This window comes from Mesitornis unicolor, unplaced genomic scaffold (assembly GCF_000695765.1).
Source record: "Mesitornis unicolor isolate BGI_N332 unplaced genomic scaffold, ASM69576v1 scaffold30549, whole genome shotgun sequence".
Taxonomy (NCBI): Eukaryota; Metazoa; Chordata; class Aves; order Mesitornithiformes; family Mesitornithidae; genus Mesitornis; species Mesitornis unicolor.
In genome coordinates this window covers 32,383-43,325 of record NW_010207054.1, presented here as the reverse complement: position 1 = coordinate 43,325, position 10,943 = coordinate 32,383, and the positions used below count along the sequence as shown (strand labels likewise).

The following is a 10,943-nucleotide window of genomic DNA, read 5'->3' as shown; positions in this document are numbered from 1 at the left end:
TGTAATTGCAGAAATAGTAATCAAGTGAGATTGCCAACCTGATCTCATTATCACCCCCTGCCCAGCCACTAGGTCAGTGCCGCACACAGCAGTAATGAAGCCACCTCCTGCAGTGGTGGGACCAAGGGGCTTGGTCACAGATCCATGCCAGGAGCATGTCACAGAGCTCCCCTGGGAGCCAAGGAAGCCCAGCACTCCTTCATTAGCCAAAATTCACTCTCACTTTTATTTGTTTCTTCCTTTGCAGATGGGAAATACATCCAATGCCTTGGTGTTCATCTCCACCTTATCGGAGAGAGAAGACCTGATTTTTGGCACGCTCTATTTAGTCTTTGGTAAGGAAAGACGGGCTGTTATACCTGTGTCCCTGCTGCAGGCAGCCCAGGTGCCTGCCTGCCAGAGACATTCAGGCCTTTTGCAGTCTCTGATGCTTCCAGTAGTGTTCAGTCATCAGTAAAATTATCAAACTGACTCTCCTCACATTACTCAAAAGCATGATCTGGCCAAAGCTTGGTGACTGCATCCCTCTCTCCTTCTAGAATTCCTTTTAGAAATTTTTCATGCCTGCAAGCATGTGGAACCTAAGGGAGATGACCCTTCTTGCCAATGGGATTGCCAGTGGTCCTATAGGCATCTACAGCTCCTAGGAGTTAGTAAAGTAAAGCTGATAAAATGTACTCAGTACAGATGTGAGACCAGCTCTGTGGGAAAAAATGCTTTGTAAGGCTGGGAACAAGGGCAAACATCTCAGTACTCAGCCCTCCAATGGCTCCTAAGCCTTGGTTTTGGCCAGGTCTTGTGTGGGAATCCTGTTCCTGAGAGGAACTTTAGTGTTGGCTGTTCAGTGGCTTTGGAAGCCGGTCCTTACCATGATATATTAAATTTACAGCCTAATCCATTAGGAAGAAACTCTTGTCCTACCCAACCTGGCCCAAGAACAGCAAGGACTTCCCTTCTGAGGACATTGAAACCTTTTTTCAATGAAAGAAGAATTACGTAATTTAAAAAGAGAGAAACATCTTGTTATAAAATTTTAATCACCACTGTTGTTTTAAATACACTAATAGCAAACAAAGAGCCTTCTTTTGTTTAGTCTGGATTTTCCTTGATCTCCATAATGCCTTTCTTCTTGTTTATTTTGTTACCAAGATATTGGACAACACAGACTCACACGAGCGGCAGCGCCAGGAAGAAATTAAAAAGGTGAAGGGGCCCAGCTCCTTGGCCTCACATCAGAAAAGCAATTGCACAAAGCGCCTGTTATTTATGTAGCTGGAAGGAAGTTTCCCCCTTGCTCCTTCCAGCTGGAAGAAGTGACTCTGACCAGATCTTGCACACAGAGTCCATTGCAGTCTCATCCCATCACTACCCTCCTACCAAACGCCTCTGTAGGGTCTCAGGAGGGGAAAGGGATCAAATAAAAAAGCAGCTCCAGCTGTGCCTGCAGAGCTCTGCAGGTCCCATGTGCTCCCCTGCTCAGCCTGCTCCAGAGAGAGAAGCCTGGAGCCCTTTCCACCCTCTGTAGACATCTCCGGTGTTTGCTTCCAAACATCTCAAGAGGATCCTGGCTCTGTTACATACAGCACCGTTCCTCTGCCTTCTCCACAGGTATCATGTCCCTTGCTGGGAACTCACTTCGGAAGAGATCCATGCTGAAGCCTGCCGAGTTCTTCATTGTCAACCTGGCCGTCAGTGACCTAAGCATGACAGTGACACTCTTCCCCTTGGCCACCTCCTCCTTCTTTGCACACAGGTACCTTGTGGAAGTGGCTCTGCACTGACTGATGGCCCTGGGTGCAGTTTGCAAACCTTGTCCTGAAATGGGGAGACCCCTGACAGGGGTTGCTGGGGCACCCAAGGAGTCAGTCTGGAGGCACTGGGGCACCATGTAACCTCACAGATGTCTGTCCCGCAGCAGGGTGGGTTACTGTTCGCTGTCCCTCCAGTTTATCACACAACCTTGTGCTGTAAGATGGGTTTGGTGATGGGTTTCTAAGATGGCACCTGTGTGGTGCAGACACCATGGCGGCGTGTGCCGGCATGGATCAGGGCCGCTCCTGCACCTGTGGCTCCATCTGTGCTGGTTGCTGGAATGCTCAGGAAACAAATTAGGGACAAGATTTTGCCCACGTTTTCTTGGACTTGGTTTACCCTGTGACTTTCCCCTGCAGGTGGCTATTCAACCAGGCGGTGTGCACCCTCTACGCCTTTTGTGGGGTCTTGTTTGGGCTGTGCAGCCTCACCAGCCTGACGGTGCTTAGCATGGTTTGCTGCCTGAAGGTCTGTTACCCAGCATATGGTAGGTGCTGGGTTGCGTTATCTGATCTGTACTTACACCCCTCTCTGTTAACATAACCCTTTTTCTTCTCTTACGGGCCAGATTAATCTCTTCTGGGAAAAGCTTTGCCCCAGGGCAACCTATTTCCAGTCAATAGAGGGATGCAGCAGACTCTGGAGGCTTTTATTACTTCTGTATTCACCCTTCTCCGCTTGCATGGAGCTGGGGGGCCCAGGCACCCTGTGCCCATGACCTGTGTGTGCATCTCAGCCATCCCTGCCTCCAGAACCTACTTCTCTCTAGGGCTCAGGAGCATAATCCAGGAAAGTGTCAAGGGATTTGTCATCCCTCTGTAGAAAGGTCCCAGCTGCTGTATTACAGTATGTCACAGGGTTTCAAATGTCCACACACAGACTTGAGCTTGGGCCAGAGCAGAATCCATGTCTGGGAAGCCACAATCTCTGGCAGTACAAGGAAGAGCCACTTTCCCTTGTCCCTGGTGGAAGAGCTGTAGGTCAAATGTATTTAATTCACTGCAATAATTAAAACAGGAGGGCTGGGTTTGCAGTGTGTAACTCACTTCTGTAGCCCTATTTTCAGCTGGACTTCCTCTGCAGAGCTAATGTGAATGTTTGCTGCTCTGAGCTGGGCACCAGCTCTTTCTAGAGGGCATGGGTTGCAGAGAGCACCTGAGGAAGTGAGAGGACAAGGGATGTCCCCTATGCATTTACAGTTCTTCTTATTTGGAGTTTCTTCTTAATTTATTCAGCTCAGCTGCTAATCCTCCATCTAGCATGTATCTATAGACCAGACTGTGGATTAAAGACTGAAAATAGAAATAAAATAGGAAAACAAAGATATTGCTTTGATTTGCGGTCCAGCACCCCAGGGAGCATCCTCAGCCCCTCTCCTGTGGCTCACTGCCCATCTGCCCCAAGCCTGCGGCTGTTGCCAGCCACCAACGTGTGTTGTCCCCACCAGGTGATGGTGCCCCAAGGACGATGCTGGAGCAGAGTCACCTTGGTTACATGCCAGCACAACGGCTCAGGAGATCACTAGAAAGGTGGAAGGAAAGATAAAGATAAAAGGTGGCTGTTAAAAGTCAGCGCAGGTGCAGGTGGCTTTTACCCATGCAGGTTCTGCTCTCCAGAAGAGCCAGTGCTTGGCAGCCTGGCATTCTGAGCTTATCTCCCTGTGACACCCCAGCCTTTTCTGAGAGGAAATAGCTAATCTCAATGTGCTTTTAATTGCTTATTTTCAAAGAAAGATGTTACTCCAGTGTATGACTGAGGTTTTAGCACTTTATACGGAGCTCTTAGAAGATCAGGGGGTTTCAGATTTGATGGGGGATGGGACAAAAAGGAAAAAAACCCACCTCCCTCTGTGCTTCAGTTTGCCAGAGATGAAAAGGTCCGTCAAATGGCAGTGTCTGGGATGGCTTTGAGCAGAGCTGGAGCCAGCTCTCCCTGCCCTGTGCTGCAGCCAGGCAATCTCCTCCCTCCTGGCTGCTCATAGGGCCATGGGTGCAGCATCCCCCCTGTGTCACCAGCAGCCATGTGACCTCCCAGCGACTCCTCCCAAAGCTGAGAGAGGCTGGATTGGGGCAAACCCTTACATTTCTCTTGGCTCCTTACTCTGGCTGCCCACCGAAGGGGACAGAAGGATGCTTCTGTGTACCAGGACCCTGGTTGAGCGTTGGCATGGCTCTGCCCACTCCATGCTGAGCACAGTAGCTCCTGCCCTGAGGCTGGCCTTGTCCCCAGTGATGGAGGTGCAGGCAGCTCAGGGTCACAGCCCCTCTCTCTGCTCCCCTTCACCCACGAGAAGCCCTCCTCACCCCGATCCCTCTGCCACAGGCAACAAGTTCTCTCCTTGCCACGCTGGAGTGCTGCTGCTGTGTGTCTGGGTGTACGCCTTGATGTTTGCCACTGCCCCCTTGGCCGAGTGGGGCAGCTATGGCCCCGAGCCCTATGGGACAGCCTGCTGCATCAGCTGGAAAGCCTCAAGCAGGAAGACCACGCTCTACATCCTCACTCTCTTCATCTTCTGCTACCTTCTCCCCTGCCTCCTCATCCTCATCTCCTACTCACTGATCCTCTGGACGGTGCTGGTGTCCCGGAGAGCCATCAGGCAGCACACGTCCCCCCGGCGCAGAGCCCGCAGTGTGCACAGCCTAGTTGTGAAGGTAAGAAAGGACTCTGGGTGCTGTGGGGTCTCGGGGTGCCCCCTGCCCCAGCCCACCACCTCACAGGCAGGCAAATGCAGCGAGACCCTTCTGCCAGGCTGTCTGCTGCTCCCAGTGAATTCTCCAGCTGTTTGTATCTGTGTGGGCAATAACACATTTCTCCTCATTTAAAGCCATCAGTTGGAGGAGTTTTCATTTTAAATTGCATTGGAAAGGATCATAAAAGGCGCTTGCAGGAGTCATTGTTCCCCAGACTACAAGCTAATACTATAATTTACTAAAGATATGCAAAAAAAACCAAACGTGGACACCCTTTAAAAAAAAACAAACTTGAAAGAAAACAGCTTGCAAGCCTGGCCTGGAAGGAAACATTCATGTCTGCTCAGAGGAAGGGGGTCTGAACCTGGCCTGTTCCCAGAGCCCCTGGTTGGTTACATGCCAGCACACAGGTTGTGGGAGGGATTTTGAGTGCTGCCAAAGGGCTGCTGGAGTCCGATGCTGGCCTGGTCTCAGCCGGGCCACTGGGTGCTTTGCAGGTGGAGGCAATTCTTGAGTTTCCCAGGTGGGATGGAGTGTGAGTCGCCTGGACCAGGTGTGGGTTTATGTGCCCAGGCTGGGACGTGCTGAGTTGCTGCCTGATGTCTGACACCCTGCTGCTCCAGTGCAACAAATCCAGGAGGTTGAGCACCTTCCCCCGGTGACAGCTCGGGGTCCTATTGCACATGGCTGAGTTTTGGGCAGGGTTGACATCCTGCACGTGCCGCAGGAGGCTCACAGCACCGCTGTCTCCATCTCTTTCTCTTCCAGCTGAGTGTTGCTGTGTGCCTGGGGTTTCTGGCTGCCTGGACCCCTTACGCCATTGTTGCCCTGTGGGCAGTGCTCGGCGATGCCAGCCAGGTGCCAGCACTGGCCTTCGTGCTGTCAGCAGTCTTTGCCAAGTCCTCAACACTCTACAACCCCCTGGTGTACCTGCTTTTCAAGCCCAACTTCCACAAGTTCCTCTCCAAAGACATGGTGCTCCTCCAGGCCATCCGCACTTTCCTGTGTTGTGGCTGCCCAAGCGAGGCACTCCAGCCTTTCCCATCCTCTGGTTTTGGTGACCACCCTGGGGCTTGCAGGAACTGCAAAGACACCTTTGAGTGTTTCAGTAACTACCCCAAGTGTTACAACCCCTCCTTGGTGCCTGGCCGCTTGCCCCGCCATGCCTCCCTGGCTATCCTGGCCGATGGAGCTGCCTGCCAGCCAGGGCTGAAGCGGTCGGTGCAAGTGATGGTGCTTGTCACTCGCAAAAGGTCTGGCCTGGGTACTGTGAACATGGTGGGGGAAGCACTGCCATCAGATATCATGAAAGACCTTCGCTGTGCCCAGCTGTGTCCCACCAGTGCTCTGGAAGAAAAACCCAAGCGCAACTTTTCCCTCACCTCTGTGGCAAGTGGGTCCCCAGCATGTTCTGCAGATGACGTGACAAAAATTTAAGACCAGCCTTGCCTCCCACTCTGATTTGGCTCTACCAACTCTAAGCCTAATCTTTGCACTTGCGAAAAGAAAAAAAAGACCCCTGGTGCCTGAAATCTGCCCAGGGTGCAAGTCCAGGGTGTGATTTTTCCTGCGGCTTGCTCCTGGGGCACTTGGCCTTTGTTTTTCCATCCTGGTGCTCTGATGACCAAGTAGGACCTTGGTTGTCTTAAGAAACTGTTCCTGACCAGGTAGGCTGGGGTCAGGAAACCCCAAGGGGGTCCTACCTCCAGCATCAGCTCCTGCAGCCCCCGCTGACCACATCCTCTTCCATCTGGGAGTGGGACTGCACTGCTCAGCTACCTCACTTGGGATTATGGACCATCTTTATATACCTCTCAAGATGCTGCCCTCTGCATAGGAAGGGTTACCCCGCTCCCTCAATTCGAACATGAACCCACTGCCATCCTATAGATCGAAATGGGAGCTTGTCTTTAAAGTCAGGATTTGGGGTTAAAATAATTCCGGTGTGAGTGAAAGCAGTCCCAGGTTATGCTCTCCAGGCAGGGAATGGGAAATCCATGGCCAAGCACCATCCTGGAGAGGGAGCTGTGGCCATGAGGTGTCTCCCAGCAGCTGGGAGGAGGGGGCAGCCCCTGCCAGCTGCACTGTGGCACCAGGGTGCAGCTGCCTGGGCAACTGCCTCCCGTGGGCTGGTAGCCAGCATTTGGAGAGGTTGGTTGTGCCCCTAGACATGAAAAGATGCATTCAAGGTGTCAGCAGCAGAAGTGGGAAGGATGCCTCCCTCGTGGGAGTGTTTTAGGTTGTCTCTGGTTAATGAAGAAAACCACACCACAGCCCATTGCCAGAGCTGCAGCATTGAATTGCAGACGCAATAAATAGGAATAATGAACCCTTTTCTGCACCAAGAGCTGGGAAACAGTCGCTGCCTCCAATGCCATCGCTGCCTGTGCCCTTCCTGCCAGCTCTGCCTGTAAGCCAACCTGCGCTCCCCCCCACTCTCCAGATCCAGATATTGCTATTTTTAGTGGTTGCTCCCAGAACCAGAATGTCTCAGTGCCTTTTTCTGGTGCAGACACAGCAGCCTCCTGTTTGCTGACACAGAGCACTCCATAGAAGAGCCGCTGGCCGTAGGGTGTGTAGAAATCCCGGAGGCGGGTGTGCTCCCTGGGGGCAGGCGGCAGATGCCCACCACCAGGCATTTAAGCTACGAACTTTTTTTTTGAACCCAGGCATTAAAAATACTGAGGTTTTTGGCCTCGATGTTATAGTCCAATTTCAGTGTAGGTGGCACTGGGGCCAGTGTGAGCTCTGCAGAGAAAAAAGCAGCTGCTGCATGCAGAGGCACCCAGCGAAGGGTGCTGGGGCAATCCTGCCGCTGCTTTCCCTCTGTGCCACTGTTACCAGCTGCTGCGGCACAGCTCTGATCAGTGCCCGACAGCATGGCAGTCGTGGCACTTGCTTTCATCCCTTGGTTGTTTTCACTCTGCTGCTTTACCTAGCAGTTTCCCAGTGACACGAAGGGGTCACAGACACCTCTGGTGTGCGCCCGCATCCCCCCAGGGTGATTTTGCCCATGTGTGGTACCTGCGGGTGCAGACGGGCAGGGCAAGGCAGGGTTTATGCATTGGTCAAGCAATAACTGAGCGGCCCCACAGAGAGCAGCACTCCTGTCTTCGCTTCCTCCTCCTGCTATGCAAAAATCCCAACCCAAAGATGTGCAATATTTGCAAAATGCTGCAAACAAGTAAAAACCAGGGCAGCTAGTGAAGAGAGAGGACAAAGTTTTCAACGTGGGTGCAGATTTCTAGGAGTGCCCTTCCCACCCCACAGTTTGGGGCGCCACTCCCTGTGCCCTGTCCTAGGCATCCCAGCACATGAGGGGATCCCAAGCACGCGGTGTCTCTGCTGACTTCTCATTGTGTTCCAGGTATTGTACATTGTAAAAGTAAATTCACTCATGCAAAGCTGGCATTCAACTTGGTTCACTTATGTGTTAGTGGTTGTACTCTGGGATAAGTGTGAATATCGCTGCTCTGTGCAGCCTGGGTGGGAGCATGGGCAGGCTGGGTGCTGCAGGTGGGTGATGGCAGGCAGGGCATGGGGAATCAGGACAAGCCAGGCTTTTCTTTCCTGGCAGCTCAGCCTTCCTGTAGCCAGGGTGAAGCAGCGATGGTGTGGTCGGTGATGATGAGACCACCACCTTGGCCAAGCTCTGGATGTATCCACTGCCCATTGCTGCCCTGGGAGCAGACAAGCCTCCAGAAAGGTGGCCAAGGGCTGATTGCCCACCAGAGAACACGAAGCGCATGTTGTCTCCTGGGGGCTCTGGGATGGTTGGGGGCCAAGGACGTGACAATGGCCAGGACGGGTCTTCGGGCTGTGATGGGCTCAGGGACACAGCATGGTCAAGCTGCTGATGCAGCATTGGGTCACTGCTTTGCTTACCAGCCCCCCCTGGCCAGCCACTTTATCCTCTGCTAGTTAAAAAATATGGTGGTCCAGAAATCACCTAAAGGAGACACACACACACAAAGAAATCTGCAAATCCTCCAGGTCCTTTATTACTCCAGGAAAACCCCAAATCAGCACCTTCATCTTTATTTGGTATGAGAACACACAACACAGAGCAAATACCACCGAGTGTGCTTTCACCTGCCCTCACAGAGCCCCTCCTGCTGCTAGGGAGCACAGGCAGTGGCAGCGCAGCCATTGAGTAAAATCCCAATTAATTTAATGAACTCCATGTGCTGTGGTCAGGCCAAAGAGCAGGACCAGGCCCTACCCTGGCATGACCCTGGGCTGCCATAGCCCAGATACTCCTACTGCCAGGTTGAACACCACCTTGGGGCACAGCACAGCTGGTGGCAATTTAATCAGTGTCCCCAGGTGGGAATGGTGCCCTCAGCTGCCACCAGTTACCTGTTACCAGACAAAAGCTTTTCCCCCCCACTTTTGATTCTTTTTGGTGATGTGAGGTCGCTATAAGGAGGATGGTGGCTTTATCCCTTGAGGCTGAGGTAGGGGTTGTGCTGGCTACTGTGGTAAAGCAGGGTTTGGGAGGTGGTTGCTGATTGTAAGAGCCTATTTTTTTATTTTTTTTTGCTTTTGGTGCTGCTGCAGCCTGATTCCCAGTTCTGAGCTGGATGGGGAGATGAGGTTGGGGGCTGTAGCATGGTGTCATGCTGTTGCTAAGTGAGAGCCTGGTCCTGGTGCAAGGAATAAGCTGGGGCTGCCTTGGTTTGGTTTTGGTGCCTGGGCAGGGGTGCTGTGGTCACTGCATTTCCTGCTTGGTGCTGGCTGAGTGAGAGCACTTGTGCTTTTTACCAGTGGTGGTGTCTCTGTTTAAGGGTCAGAGAGAGCAAGCGCGTAGGATTTTCTCTCTATTGTCCCCTACCTTCCCAGGGGGAGGATTAAGAAAAGTGAATAGAGAGGAGAAAAAAAAAATGCTTCGCACAGGGTTGGAAGTTAAGACTGCAACAAGTTTAATGAAAAAAAGGGGAAAGGAAAAGGGAATTAATAAGGGACAAAGGATATTTAACTATATACAAAACCCAATCCCAGTAGTCCCAAGTGGAAGTGTCCAAGCAGTGCCTCGTGGCCACTGCAAGCGCTGTGACTTGTCACCAGGGACCTCAGTGGTGCTGGGAAGCAGATGGTGGTGGATGCTGCCGAGCACGTGGAGGTAGACCTGGCCATCCCAAGATGTGACAGGAAACAGCCCAGGATGCCAGGAAAAGTCTGCTTAAAACCTCAGGCCTCCCTGGTTTTTTATAGACTGTGGCCAGAAAGGGGAGGGAACAGTACTGATCTCTGACCCTCCCAAGGTCCTACAGACACCACCAGTCCTTCCTTTTCAGGCTGGTAACCCTTGAACCATAACATTTTCAGATAGCCATTGTATTCCAAGTGCATCGACCTCTTGAGGCTAAAGATGCTGAGGCAAATGCAGGCATATGGGCTCCATTGATCTGTCTGTAAGCAATATACAGTTACCATAAGCCCAACCTGAGCCAGAAACCTTACAGCAAGAATCCTTTCTCAAGGAGGAAGACTCCTTCCCAAAGCCAAGCTGGCAGAGGCCAATTATAACTACAAGACACTTCTAAAAGGCAGTTGGCCCATTCTGGAATTATTTTCTGCCCAAATCTCCTCTGATTTCACATCCATCAGTGTCATAAAATCACTGGTGCTAATTTAATTGTATAGGGGAATAACTCCTGGGATTTCTGTGTTTTCACCACCCTTGACACCAGTAGGGCCTTGGGGTATGTGGTCTGCTCACTGCAACTCTGTTAACAACCTGCAAATGCAAGGCAGCATCCTGCAGGTGGCTGTGTAATGGCACTGGTGTGTGATTGGAGCCTCTGTCTTTGTTTATTAAATGGCCTCACCCCAAGGCTGTCCCTTCCCGTGTGCTCCAGATCCCAGGAGCAGTCTCTAGGGCCATGTTTCACAGCAGTCAGGACCAGTAAAGTGTGATTTTTCACATAAATGAAACTGAGAACGAATGTTTTTCTGCAACTTTGCTCTGTTCCTGTCTGAACAGCAGGCTCAGCTAAGTGTAGCAGTGGTTAGGTGGTGTACAAATGTGAACCTTTGGGGGAAATCTGTCCTTTGAGTTTGATTTCTGTTAACACTGGCTTTGTGCTCTGTTTCTGCAAGGACAGCTTTACCTCACACGAGGTGACTGGTGCTTCCTGTGCTCCCCTCAGAGCCGCTCTGGGACCACGGGGATGTGCTCTGCTGTTCTGCTTGGGTTTTGGTTTGCCATGGACAGAAACTCAGAAAACTAGGGGTGCCCTGTGGCTGGGATGCATCAACCCAAATGTTCCCAGGGCCCACAGTGAGCTGTGCCCCACCTAAACAGGTGATTGCTCTGGGGGCTGAGGGTACACCACTACCCTTCAAGGTGGCAGGGAAGCCATGCGTCCTGGGAGAGGAAAAATGGGGAATAAGGTGACTGTGAAGGCAAGTCAGCAAAATTATAAATGAATGTGAAAA

General features: G+C 51.9%; 1 protein-coding gene across 1 annotated transcript; it reads left to right on the top strand.

Annotated features, from left to right (window-relative positions):
- The first annotated feature begins 247 nt into the window (after positions 1–247).
- LOC104546583 (opsin-5-like) lies at positions 248–5,939 on the top strand. The gene is made up of 5 exons (XM_010192005.1): positions 248–335; positions 1,609–1,753; positions 2,172–2,299; positions 4,135–4,463; positions 5,271–5,939. Exons 1-5 carry the CDS (start codon positions 248–250, stop codon positions 5,937–5,939), a joined length of 1,359 nt encoding a protein of 452 aa, XP_010190307.1.
- Positions 5,940–10,943: the final 5,004 nt, after the last annotated feature.